The sequence below is a fragment of the Bos taurus genome, chromosome 28 (genome assembly GCF_002263795.3).
Source record: "Bos taurus isolate L1 Dominette 01449 registration number 42190680 breed Hereford chromosome 28, ARS-UCD2.0, whole genome shotgun sequence".
In the NCBI taxonomy this organism is placed as follows: Eukaryota; Metazoa; Chordata; class Mammalia; order Artiodactyla; family Bovidae; genus Bos; species Bos taurus.
The window spans coordinates 41,510,276-41,525,128 of record NC_037355.1 but is presented as its reverse complement, the minus strand read 5'-3'; the positions used below and the strand labels follow the sequence as shown (position 1 = coordinate 41,525,128).

The window sequence follows — 14,853 nt, the reverse complement described above, 5'->3', positions numbered from 1 at the left end:
CTGATAGTTAGAGACCACTAACCAGATATGTGTCCCTAATAGATGAGAAAATGAGCCGAGGGAAAGACTGCAGTCATGGGAACAGATGTCAACAATTATATGTGAAGTTTTATTTAACCAAAAATATAGTATTTGAGAAGTTCTTAATTTGAATGCTGACATTTCAGCACTGCCTGAAAGAAGTGACATTCTAGACCAAAACAGCAACAGAAAGGAGCTGTCTGTCATTATGAAAGTAACAAGAAGATAAGCAGAAATCAACCGTGTTAGTCTTAAATATCAGAGGGCCAGAAAGGGGGACCTCGGCATAATTGGGTATTCCTTTTAAAAAGGCGAATATGAGATTCCGTAAGGGAATCTATATGGGATTCTATGAGGGACTTGAGAGCCCCCGTAAGATAAGACGGGTCAAGAGTATTTGGAAACCTCCAAAAGCACACGTTTTACACTTGAACTGAATTTTAAACTTTCTAACAAACTGTTACTTTTATATTATCATAAAAATAGAAAAGGAAGACGCGTCAGAAGTTACACAAGTGACTCTAGGAGAAAAAAAAAATCCCAGATCTAGAGAAAACTTACATGAAGGATGGAATGAAGTATAATCAAAGATGGATAAAAAGAAGTGTAAAGCATCCAAGAATAGTCCCAGTATGCTAAAGTTCAAAATGAGCTTAGCCTTGCAGGACCGAAAATGTAAGGAAAAATCAGCAAAGGGTTTTTAGCAGCGCCAGAAGAAGGACTACCAGGCGACAGGCGACAGGCGCAATGCGACGGAGGACAAAGAGAAGAGGCGTTTCCTGAACACTGGCTCCTCAGTCTCCCCCTCAGGGATGACTGCAGGTAGGAAGAACGCAGACCGAACCCCGGTAAGCACGTCTGGGATCCCAGAGGTACGCAGAGACCCTGCAATGCTTCTGTGTTCTGTCTGAATTCCTATCTTCTAAGCTCCAATGCTTTGGCCACTCGATGCAAAGAATCAACTCATTGGAAAAGACCCTGATGCTGGGAAAAATTAAAGGCAGGAAGAGAAGAGGGTGGTGGAGGATTAGATGGTTAGATAGCATCAACTACTCAATGGACATGAATTGGAACAAACTCTGGGAGACAGTGGAGGATAGAGGAGCCTGGCATGCTACAGTCCGTGAGGTTGCAGAGAGTTGGACATAACTTAGTGACTGAAGAACACAACACAAAGCTAGATGAATTATCACAGGAAGATGAGAGCACTGGGAAGAGGGGTGAGACAGGTACAATTCAAAGATTTTAGAAAAGAGGAGTGTTGTAAACTAGATAGCTAAATGTTGTATTACTTTTAAAAGGGAAAGAAAGTGTTTGCCAACAACAGATTGGAGGCAGCATAGTATTACGAAAACAAGGATTCTGCAATCAAACAGCTTAAATGCTAGCTTTGCCACTTATTATATTTGTGACCCTGAGCAATGATCTTACTTCTCTCTGGGCTTTAGCTTCCTCTCCTGTAAGATGGAGGATAAAAAATACCTACCTTATAGGATAATTTGGAGAAAATGAGATAAACTGTACCAAGCACTTAACGTATTAAAGTAAACAGTAAAATGTTCAAGAAATTAATTCTTCTTCCTCTAGTGAACGTGACATGGATCCCAGTCAAGATTCTAGAATAAGTCAAAAATGCCTGCAGTCTCTGGGAGGACTCACTGTGGCTTCGCTGAGAATAAGCAACATGAGACTCATGTCTTCTTTACACAGGTTAACTATATATCTGGGAAGGCGAAAGTTAAGTGTGTCTAGATTGCGATGTCGGTCGACACAACCTTTCTGGTTCCTGCACTCCCCACTGCCACGCCCGACCTAAGCCCATTTGTATCTCTGATTTTATGTGGGCAATAAAAATTCCTGTGGGGTAAGAAACTTACTTGGCATTCATGAAATAGAGGAGATTCTAACTTATTTAGTGAACGTGAATGGGGGTGGTGGGTTAGGAGGAATGCCACAGGAGAAAGTAACTGAAACCCAAACTAAGGAATGGCAATGCTTCTTCTGAGGAATAACTCACCCTACAGGAAGAGACAATACGCTGTATCTACCCACAGAGGCTGGATGGTATGAGGGAAAACCGAGGCCTGGGATGGCAATGCTTCTTCTGAGGAATAACTCACCCTACAGGAAGAGACAATACGCTGTATCTACCCACAGAGGCTGGATGGTATGAGGGGAAATCGAGGCCTGGGATGGCAATGCTTCTTCTGAGGAATAACTCACCCTACAGGAAGAGACAATACGCTGTATCTACCCACAGAGGCTGGATGGTATGAGGGGAAACCGAGGCCTGGGATGGCAATGCTTCTTCTGAGGAATAACTCACCCTACAGGAAGAGACAATATGCTGTATCTACCCACAGAGGCTGGACGGGCAAAGAACGGTGAGTAGTACTTGAGTCTGTTTTGACCCAAACCCGACAGCATGTGGAAGCACCGGGAGGAAAGGGTGAGGTGCCCGCAGAAGAGCTGTTCTGCTCAGGTGAGGTGCCAGGTAAGTTAACAGTGATTTGTAGCAATATACACAGAAGGTAACCCAAGTGGTCGTCAACATTTTCGTCTGTGTAACCCCTAGATCAGTGGACATGAACTCAGGCAGACTCCGGGAGATAGTGAGGAACATGGAGGCCTGGTGTGTTGCATGGGGCTGCAAAGTCAGAGACAACTTAGCGACTGAACAACCACCCCTCTAAATGAATTCCGAAACACGATGTATCCCTTACATATTTTTAGGCTAACATCTAAAATTTTTCATTATAAATAGGTGCAAAGAATGTATTGATAATAGCTTACTTATTGTACTTTTTAAAACAAAGTTAAAATAACTCAAATCTATTCAGGAGCATCTAAATAAAATACCAATTCAATACCCATTATCACTATTTTAAGAAATAAATGGACAAATCGGAAAATGTTATAGTATTCCTTTTTCTCCTTATGCTATTTCCTTTCCACATTTTCCACAATCATTATGCCCTAATGTAATATATCATGATATAATTCTCTCCCTCAAAAATAAACATATATAAATATAAATTAATCTCTTTACTTCCTGTGATAGGATATCTTTAAGTCTTAAAAAATTATTCTGGCTTGACTTATCATCACAATTATTAGTATAAAATTAATCAAAATTACATGTACATTATAACCTCTACATAAAAAGAAAATTTTATTGGAAAGGTATGAGATGGACAGGACTTAAATAAAACTAGTTTATAAATTCATGGACAATTACTTATTGCTAGAATGAGAAGAGTCTGGCATTTAACTTTATTCCTATTTCTCTCTTTTCCTCTTTTTGGGTGAGTACTACGATTTTTTGATAAACAAAAAGATGGTAATGGAAGGATTTGTTGTACCACTGCCCCATAATTCTTTGAAGACCTTCCAATCGTACGACAAAGATCTATAATAATCCTACTATGAAAAGTTATTTTAAATGAAGCAATTTGGTTGAAAGCAAAAAATGATGAACTACCAAACATGCAAATATATTTGCTATCCCCATGTTCCCCACACTGGTACTAAGATTTTGAATTATAACAGCATTCAGGAACTTGAGGATTTACATTCCAGGCCACTAATCAGGAAACCGTGAGTAGGCTGATTGTGGAGAGGGAGGAACAGAGAAACTGCTTGAGAAGCTCTGGTCTCAGGCAGATACATATGAAGCAACAGGCTCTATGGAAGCTCAGATCTGTGAACCGATTCCCTTAAAACCATCCGTCTGCCCAGCGGTGCTCAGGCACTGTGGTCAGCGTGCACTCAGGGGCATGTGTGATTCAGCTGAAAGCCTGCTCTCAACTACATTTTCAATATGGTAAAAGCTAACATTTATTAAGTCCTTACTATGTGCCAGTTGTGCTAAACTCTGCATATGTGCTGTCTCCTATTGATTCTTACAGGAACTCTTTGGCTAATAAGAAAACAACAGGAGAGTAAAGTTTCTTGCCCACAGTTCCACAGCTAGTTAAGAGGCGGCACTTCCATCTGAACACACTGTCAAGCTTCATAACTAAACTAGACTGACATATTCATTTGGGACAGGCCTGGTTGAGGGGCCTGTGAGGCACTGGTTGTTACTGCCCAGCTCAGTGCTCTAACCATAGAAAGGTCTTTCATCAACATTTTTAAGTGATTAAAAAGTACACTGAAGTGTGGTTGATAAACAGAACCGGAAGAGACAAAAACAAATGAGCATCTCCTGAATCCTGACAGGTAAGGGCAAAGGGTTAATTTTAATGCAACGAAATTTAACTTTGACAACTATGTGACAACCATGTAACAAAATTCATTCCATGCTCATTTAGTTATTTGTGTCAAGAAACCCACAGCACCAATGAAGAATGCAGAGAGATGGCTGAGCAGTTGCATGGGTGAAAGATCCTGGGATTTCAGCTGACAGAAAACTCAGTATCTTATTTAAGAATAAGGTAGGATAAACCTCGACCATGAAATTTTGCTGCATTCAGGAGGAGTTACTAACTCTTTGCTTGTTTTTCCTCGCCAGACCAGAGTCAATTCTGCATATTACACTGAGAAACTGAACAGTGAGTAACTCTAAAGCTGATCCTATATAAGGAGTAGTTGAAGTTATTTTGAACTATTATTTTCATTGGGTGAAAACTGTAGTGTATGAGGAGTGAAGTAGTACAAAAAGATTTCTTCACATAGTAAAGGGCGACCATATTAAAAAGGGATTCAATTTGTTCTCTATGATCCAAAAAAGGACAAAGGAAGAGAGATGTGGAGGAAAAACTTTCTAAGGATAAGGTGAGGTCATTACTACAAAAGGAACAGGTGGGCTTGGGAGGTAACGAGCCCCTTACTGCTAGAGGTGAAGCAAATAGAAAATAGGATGCCGTGTATGTGACTGTCTGCATGTGTGCATTTGTGTGTGAGCCTAAGTTTCTACCAATCCTGAGAGTTTCTCACTGATTTGAATACTGTTCTAAAATAGCTGAGGCTTAAATTTGTTAATAAACAGTTCTCTCTGGAGCAGTTTTCAAAAACAGTGGAAAGATCACCTGGGGCAAAATTATTATACAAGATTTTGAAGACATTAGGCTTATAACCCAAAGCCATCAATATGTTCATAAACTATTACTAATCCTCTGATTCCTTTGCTGGAGGAGTAACTCCACTGAGATCTTACAAGGGCTTAACATTTCTACGTTATCTTGGGGAGTTATAAAGGTTATTACTCGTCATTTTGAACTCTTTCTAGTCCATTTTATAATGTACAAATAAGTGTGACAGCATTATTTTTTTTTTACAGGTTTGACAATTTAAAAACAGATAATTTAAAACTTTTTTAAAAAGTAAAATAATCTGTAATTTCAATTGACACAATCATATAACCTGAAGTAAGAGCTAAGCTTCCTCCAATATATCTGTTCCCAGAACACACAGCAATATGCAGACCAGGCACACTTCTCCTTGAGGAGTCAATGTTTTTCCTGTGGCCCCTCCCTTCTTAATTTCATAGGCCTCAAATTAGATATTACCTTGCACTGAAAATCAGATCCTTCATATTTCATACACCCTGAAGCTAATGTGGTTTCTCCCTGGTCATCTTCTTCTATGATGGCAAAGCAATGCCCATTAGTTCTAAAAGAAAAAAAGCCAAAAAGACAAAAGATCAACTCCAAATCGGAAGGTACTAATTAAATTTCAGTTTGAATGTGACCAGTTAATGATGGCTTTTAGTTTTGAGTAAGAATTACATTCAGAGTGATTTACTGGCAAATCCACATGCATTTTAAGGCAAATAAAAGTTGTCGTATTTGAACTAAAATCTACAGGTCGAATAAAATTCCAGTGTCAGGCAGTAAAGGATTTCTTTTAAACAAGTCCCCCCAAATATGAAATACTATTTAACTTTTCTTTGCTAATCACAGTCATGTGATCACAGAAAAACTATAAAACTTTATAAAGTAGATAATCTTTAATGCTTACAAATATACTTAAAAATAACTTTGTCTCTTTTCATCCATAAGATTTTCTGTATTCCCATACTATACACAGTATTATGAATAAAAAAACCTTCTCGGTGAACCATAAAAATAGATTCAATGACAAAGAAAAGTATATTTGGGAAGATCTGACTAACAAAGATTCTGAGGCACTTTTTATTTAATGTGATAAGGAAAAAAGGAGAACTTCTGAATAGCTGAATTTTCAAGAAATGTATATAAATGTATTTGTATTAAATTAAATGTTACTTAGGTATTAGTATGCCAGATTTTCTCCTAATACATTCAAGCTTTAATGAGTAGAAGAAATATCTAAAAGATTATTTTGTGTTCCTCCTTACTATTCACATCAGTAAGTGTACTGTTACAGTTAAGATTCTCATAGAATTTTTCATTTTCTGAAATGAGAAAATGTTAAGTGTGACAGGATGAAATTCTGTTAAAACTGATCACTAAGTTTTACTCTGGGTTACCCAAGCCTCTAACAAATAGCTCACATGGACCAAGTGGGAACTACAGACAAGAAGTCTGGCAGGAAGTCACTTGGTAATGTAACAGGGAGCACCTCCTAACACAGACCAACCAGTCTGTTACAGTAAAGGCAACCACTATGAGAACAAACAACAAATCTAAGACATGGTGAACGATCATACAATTTCAATATTTTATATGTACACTTTTTCACTATATATCTGTTCACATTCAAAGAGCATAAAAGTATTAGGAAAGTACAAAACAAGTTACTGATTACTATATCTTAGTAACAAGAAGATAACTGATGGAGTCCTTCAGGGTGGTTTTTTTTTTGACTAGTGAGACAATTAATTCTTCATTGTCCCCTAGGAATATGGAACAGAATTAGATGATCATATATAAATATTAAATAGTTAACATAAAATTAAGTAGAAAAATTAAAGTGGTTACATAAAGCAGATTTAGACTGGGGGCTCACTTATAAGAAAATAAAATTATTTAACTATCACAATGTCATTCTTGTAGACCTGTAAAATATTTCAACCAATTTAGAATTACAAGGTTTACGTGAGTTTTCAATAATTCATGTTTCTTTTTAATAATCTCTACGTTATCTACAATGAGCATCAAGAACTTTCCGATAAAAAGGTCACTAAATAAACCTAAAATGACAAATACCAGATTCCTTTTACCTCTTTTAAAAGCTATATTACAATGTTACTCTAAGAAAATAACCATCAATCACTTAATAAATGTTCCTATATAAAGAACAAGAAGCTTTTGGCTCTTTGGAGAGATACCATATAGAGTTAGAGAAAAAAATTTAGACAAAGTAAACGATTCTTAAAATAGCACTAAATGCAACCCTATTCTTATAACTTTAAGAAGCATAAAATACTTACATGCATGTGTTATTAATAGCATCATCTGGGCAGTGTCCTGAGCAGTAGCACTTTAAAAAAGGCAAGGTGTCCTCTGGTGCTAAGGTTACTCCATTTTCTGACTTTTTCGGATCGGAGTCTGATTTCATCCCAGTACCATGGAGCACGCTGTCTAGATTCTGCCCTGTATTCAAATGTGAAAGTGTAAATGAAGCATTTCTGAAAATCTAATTCTTTTATTCCAATTTTTCAGTTAGGAGAAGTTTCTATGCTTTCTTAATTGCATTAATCGTAGTTGTGTGCTTTTAATTAAAAATAAGCTTTATTTATATGATTACGTTTATTAACAGCCTAAAATGCACAGAAAAACTATCTGAGCTCTCATGGGATATACGGAGATGACTACGTCACAATTTTTGCACCAGTGACAGACAAGAGTGGCACAAGGTAGAAAATGGTCGTAACTTGTAAGAAAGGTACAAAGTGGAAAGCAATTTCAGAACAGTGAGATTGTTTCCAATGATTAAAAAATTGACAAATTATGGCTCCTTTTAAAGACACTTTGGTTCAAAACTTGTGACCAGCTTACAAAAAGTAAGCCCTTTATTTGTACGTACCTCTATGCGAAAGTGAAGTTACTAAGCATTTCGCTCTGGGTTTTAATTGCTTAAGTAAGGGAATTGTGAGAGTTTGGGGACTAATCATATTATCTGGTGCCTTTTATTCTCAAGGTCATTGGTTCAAACCCAGACTGTGCTGCCCGAAACTGAAGGTTGCTTGTAGGGCGGTAGTTAGAGCACGGACAGAACTGTGTTCTCGCATTAGAGTATCGTAGCCGCAAATGACACTTACTGGCATATTTGGCACTGATTCTTTCAGACTGAAAGCAGAAGGGAACTCAAGCAACGTTTTAGTAATTCCTCCCTCTGAAAAGTGAAATCAGCTAGGCTACCCCTTGTGGGGGTAGATCTCCAGAGAATAAAATGTAGAGCCAAACAGGTATAAAATATTAAGAGAATTATGTATGTGTCTCATTATAAATGTTAAACGAGTTATTCAAGGCATACTGTGAACTTGACTTAAAAATTTAGCTATTCTGGTGAGAACTACTGAAAAAAGAAAAAATAACGCACACACCCATGAATAACCAGAAAAGAATGTGCTGCTAAATAAACTTTAGTGATTCCATGCCTTAAATTTTAATAATCCTCACTTAATCCTTTAAACCGCTACAAAACATAGACTTCATTTATGTTAACATCAAGAGAAAAAAAAGGGTGTGTGTGGGGTGGGGCGGGGGGAAGAGTTTCAAGAAGGGAAGAGATACGCTGGCATGAAACAGGAAACCTGGAGCCTGGTCTTCGACGCCCCTGCACCACTGACTGAGCTGATTACAGACAACGCATGTCACTTCACCCTCATTTACTCAGTAAGAGCACAGGACCACAACACACCTGAGGCCTCTTAACTGGCTTTAAAACCCTATTACAGTTACAGAAGGAAGCATCAATGCAACTATGGAGACCAAATGGCAAGTAATATGTGCACATAGCTGGTTTTTTTAAAAAATCTAGTGGTACACAGAAAAAGCAGTATAGTATGGCAGAAGTAACACTGAAATAACAGTGAGAAGTCAAAGGTTCAAGTCTTGAATATCTCAACTGATAAGTTACTCTCTCAACTTCAGGCTTTTATCTATAAAAAATGATGATAATAATTTCCAATTAAGAGACTATATATAGATCAAATGAATGCATAATAAAGGGCTTAAATATAAAAGTGAATAAATGAAGATAGTACTAAGAACAAAAAAATTATACCAAAAGATCACCAATACCTGGAAAATTCACTTACATGATGGTTAATACACATAACTTTCTAGAACACTGAATTTAAGAGCTAAAAATACTTTAATTGCAATAATTTGCATCTGGGGTTTATATTATCTCAAATATTTAATTAACAAAACAGCAGCTAATTAGAGGCTACTACGTGCAGGCAAGTTACTGAATGCTGGAAACTGATCTGGTTCTTGAGAAACCTGGAAGAAGGCAAAGATGTATGTGTGTGGAGAGGATAAGCACATAAATACATTCAGAGCGCGATATAATACAAAGGTGCTATGTAAACGAAGGGGCCGGTAACACAGACTCACTCTAGGGGGTCAGGAGCAAAGAAACCCGAGCTACACCTTCAAGTTGCAAAGCTTCACCGCGCACAGGTGCAGGCACCAAGTACAGCCTCTCCGCACCCTCCCCTCCCCGGGTGCAAGTTGCAAAGCTTCACCGCGCACAGGTGCAGGCACTAAGTACAGCCTCTCCGCACCCTCCCCTCCCCGGGTGCAAGTTGCAAAGCTTCACCGCGTACAGGTGCAGGCACCAAGTACAGCCTCTCCGCACCCTCCCCTCCCCGGGTGCTTAAGTATCTCAAAACAAACTCATCTAAAACGGAGTGCTTGACTTTGCTCCTCAAGCCTGGCCCTCCCCGGGCTCAGCCTTCGAAATGTATCTCACTTTTTCTCACTTTGGTCCAACTCCACTGCCATTTCCCAGGTGCATTATGTCACTTCCGAAATACAAGAATCCGACATTGACCTCCCGACCTCTGCGCTTGCCCATCCAGTCCGTCTCCTACAGAGCAGCCAGAGTTACCCTATAAACCTAAATCTGATCTCATCACTCATCTGCTTAAAACGGCTGAATGGCTTCATATACACTCAGAATACAGTTCAACTTCCTTCACCATGCCTACTGACACCCCACAGGATTTGGGCCCTGTGGGCGTCTCCATCGCCAACTCACAGCACTTCCTGTCCGTCACACCCAGACATAAAGACCTGTGTCAGTTCCTACAACATGCCAATTTCTTTCTACCCACAAGTCCTGTGTTTACAAAGCATAAAATTGTAAGTCGGAGGGTGGGCTGAAGCTACAGGTTATATATGTAACACCACTCTAGCAATCTTTAGTAATTGCTAAGAAATAATTCTTGCACATTGGTTTTAGTTCTTTTCATTAAGAGCAAATATTTTAATCTTATTATTTAAAGGCAAATAATAGTTATCAAAGACTAACCTTCTTTGAAAGGAAATGTAATAAATTTTGCTCTTACTCAGAGAAATATAGTGTTAAGACTTTTCATTTAAATTTGTTAACTAAAACCCAATTTATTTCATCTAATAAAAGCTTATTGGGACTTCCCTGGCAGTCTAGTAGTGAAGATTCCAAGCTTCCACTGCAGGGGAAGCAGGTCTGATCCCTGGTTGGGAGACTAAGGTATCACATGCCACATGGCATGGTCAAAAAAAAAAAAAAAAAAAAGCTTATTATGTAACAACTTAAGATGGGGAATGAGAATTTTGTATCATACTGTGGAGATTAAAAAAATTTAATACCAAATAGTGATTACCTGGGAGTAAGGTAGCAAATGCTATACTAATGTTACTATTAATTTAACTCATCTTAAAACTATGACAGCTTTGATTGGTACTGATCAACAAGGCATGTAATAACAGAATTAAAATAAAGATGTTTTATTAAATAATGTAATGTTTCACACAAAAACGCAGCTTTTGCAAGAGCACTCTCGTACTCAGGCATGGAATAAGGGTGCTAAGCCCAAGACAAAATACAAAGCAGCTAAGGTTTCACTGTGACATTCATTCTTTAAAATGAAAATGTAAAGGTTCATGCTGTTAATCCTAATTCTTATCAGCAGATATTAACTGTCACTGTGAACAAAACATGAAGAAAAATCTTTAAAGACACAAACTTAAGAGAACAAAGATGTTCAGTACGTTCTACAAAACCATTTTGTCAAACAGCACTTTCTTTAGTTGAAAATACTGTCCTAATTAAACCACAGGAAGAAGCTCATGTGGAAATACCTAGCCCACTCGATCCTAAGAATCATCACAATAACTTCCTGTCTGGGAGTTCTATGCTGTAAATGCACAATGCAGAATTACAATACTGGTCATAAATAAAACTTTGGAGTACTCAATTTTAATATTTGGCACATAGACATAATATGTATCTTTTTAAACTCTTTTAACAACAATGCTTTAAAAAAAAAACTGTTTATTCCTTATTGTAATTTAAAGGAGAGGAATTTTAAAACCAAGTCCTGAGTATCTATTATCCTGTGTGTCAGGCACTAAGTCAGCTACTTTACTTTATATTTTACCTTATTTAATCCTCCTAAAACCTGATGTTGCATATCATAATGCCTATGTTACAGATAACAGAATAGGTTCAAAGAGGCTGAGATTTTATTATAGAGACTTGGAAATGTTTTTGTCATAGTAAAGTTCAAAAATTACTTAGCATGTGTCTATCCTTTGCCTCTATACTTTTAAAAGCTATTGGCATACTGGGCCTAACTGTTCAAAATGGGACATGAGTTGAAAGAGCAGTCCTAATAATGAGTCTTTTTTTTATATACAGAAATAAATGACTAACAAAAGAGATAAGATTGCTTAAATGAATTTACCTTGAACATGAGAAATGACGAACAGATAGGCTCCCAATAACCTGATGTAAATGTATAGCTGAGTCATTGTTCAATTTTAACGTTTCCTGTACAGTGTTACCTTTAAAAACTGGTCTTGTATGGTCACTAATTTAAAAGACTTTTATTCAATCAGATTTTCTTGTAAAAAGTCTCAATCAGGTAACAATGACTCCAACTTCCACTGCTTTCTTCCTGACTCCTAAAAGATAAAAATATTAAAAAGGAAATGAATACAACTGAATTCTAGAAGATTTCTAACAAACTAAGAGAGGAAAACAAATGCCCAAACATATCTTTAAACAATAGAGTACATTTTCAAAGATTAAAGCTATCTTTGTTAAAAGAAAAAAAAAAGGCACTATAATTCAAAAGCTTAAAATAATTTAGTAATAGGTTGCCACTTCTCCTGATCTTAAATTAACCTTAGGTAAAAAAAGATAAGAACACTAATAATCTCAATAGTCTTTTCTGGTTGCTCTAAATAAAACACTTTTAACACCATTAAGAAAATTTCTAAATATATTAAGAATAAAGCAGGAAGAATTGAATTTAAAACACTAAACAATTAATAATCTCTCAGTAGATGTGATAAAACACTTTGAGTCTTCTAATAACTTATTCTATAGATAGAAGAGAAAGTCTATCTAGAAAAACATTTAAATATGCAGTGTGCTTCATCATTAAAGGAAAAATAGAAATATGCCTTAAATAAAATTATTTCCATAAAATATTTCAAATCTGACTTCATTAGGAGAAAACTGAGCTTTTAATACGGATGACATGAAACATAACCTCTCCAATTAAGGTTTGACAATTATAAAATAGTTAAATAGTTAACAGAAAAAAAGGCTAGTGTATATAAAAATGAATATGATTCTATTTCTCCCTCATTCTACTGGTCCAGGCAACTGATTTTACTGTCTTAAACCTGAACTATTCCTAAGTGAAAATGCTTTTATTTGTAAAATAATTACCCTGGCATGAACTCTCCCATAAATAAATCAAGATTTCTATTTTAGCTAATAATTTTTCACTCTAACTAGCTCTCCAAAGGCACTTTGAGAATTGAGGAAATAAGGTTTAGAGTGAGATGTCATTTATATTTTGCATTTTATATATATGATTCTAAAATCTCTGCAATTTCTCACTTCTCTACTATGACGTTAAACTGCTTTTCATTGACACAGTGCTGAGAAAGTAAGATGTAAAGTCTAAAATTATTACAGAATAGCATCTATAATGATGACTTTAACAGTATTTTTAAGAAAACTCACTTCTTCAAATTATGGGATTGTGATTCTAGGGATACCTCTTCCATGATTCAAATTCAAAGGAATTTTCCAGTATATTTCCAACCCTGATCTCTCTCCTTATTCTATATGTCTATTAAATACTCGGCTAGGATTGCATTCCATCTGCCCAAATCAAACTTACTAACTTTTCTTCCCATTCCTCTAGACATGCCTTCTTCTCTTCCTCCTCCATCTGCTATCACAGAGGATGGTGGTGCCATCTCTCCAGTCACCCTTGCCCAAAACCGTGGCATCATTCCTGCCTCTCTTATTAGTAGCTCTCACTCTCTCCTTATACCTTCACACATTTATTAGTTTACTCACTTATTCACCAACCATGTTTTCTGAGTATGTACTACACATTAATGCAAGGGGCTACAAATAAAAATATGACAGATTCTGCTTCAAGGACCTCAGAGTCTTGGCCAGAAAACTGACTGATGTGACTGATTCCATCTTTCCGTGTCACTGCTTCTTCATCAGTTTATTTACTGAATATGTGGTCTTATCTCATTAGAAGTACAGGCAAGGCATTCTGCAGTCAGTGAGACCCTAGGCATCTGTACACGTACAGTCCCTTTCAAAGCAAAGGGATCATGTGTGATTCCTTCCACACAAACATCTGCAACTCTACCACTCTTGGCACAAGTTTAAATCTTGGATCTGCCTTAAAGAAGTAACCTCACCTCTCTGGATGAGTTTCCTCATCTGTAAAACTGGAATTATATTCTGAGAATATTTATTCTGAGAACTAAATGAGGTAATACCTAACATATATTCACCTCTAAGTAGCAGAACTATTATGAATGCTTTGAATATATTAATTTACAGAACCATTACAACCATCTTACAAGATAGGCTTGTTATTTTCAATAATAATTTTACAGATGAGGAAACTAAGGCACGTGGAGTTTAAGGAATTTATCAAAGATGACACAGTTGCTAAGAGGTAGGGCCATCATTCTAATCAACAATATCTAATGTGGGTGTCCATGTGTTAAATGCTACCCTAAGTTGCCGTCCTGGATATTTTATGTACATTACTTAATAAAGTATTTAGAAAAGCCTGCTACAGAGCAGGTGCTTAAAAAAAGTTTCTTCTCAAACATGTTTATGGCATACTTGCAAACCCTGCACAGGGAGTGGTAGGTGCCACCGTGACGATCCCAGCTGTGCTCCTGTGACGATCCCAGCTGCGAGGTATTTTTATACTAAAAACTCTCCCACAACTTATGGAGAACAGCGTTAGCTAAGAGAGGGCTGAGAGTAAACAGCTTCAAGAGCTTCATTGTAATCTAACAAAGAGAGCCCCTAATCTTTAAAAGAAAAATGTTAGGTTTTAGCTGACTACAAGCTCAAAAAGCATCAGTGCTTAAGACCAACTGCTAAGAAAAGATAATCTAATCAAGCGCTGATAGAGGAACACTGCCACAGTCAAAGGAGTAACCATCTCACTTTATTCCACCTGGTCAGGACTCTTAAATACTTTAGAAAATGACAAGAATGCAAAGGACAGAGAAATGACTACCCTTGAGATACAACGGAAAGGACCAGTGACCCTTGCTCACAGAATATCAAAGGAATAAAGTATCAATGCACCTCTGTCAAGGACATGACAGGAATGATGGAAACAAGACTAGACCAATAAATGATTCATCAGATTCCTTCCAACTCTTAAGTCCTGAGTGAGCAGCG

General features: G+C 37.0%; 1 protein-coding gene across 3 annotated transcripts in view; it reads right to left on the bottom strand.

The window, feature by feature from the left end:
• Window positions 1-14,853, bottom strand: part of BMPR1A (bone morphogenetic protein receptor type 1A) — a 141,837-nt gene that overhangs the window by 20,578 nt on the left and 106,406 nt on the right. For 2 of the 3 annotated variants that reach the window (XM_005226531.5, NM_001076800.1), the window contains 3 exon segments: window positions 11,846-12,065; window positions 7,376-7,538; window positions 5,532-5,634 (listed from right to left, as the gene is read on the bottom strand). In XM_005226531.5, the coding sequence (XP_005226588.1) occupies window positions 5,532-5,634; window positions 7,376-7,538; window positions 11,846-11,912 (333 nt within the window). In that variant the 5' untranslated portion in view covers window positions 11,913-12,065. 3 annotated transcript variants of the gene reach the window in all.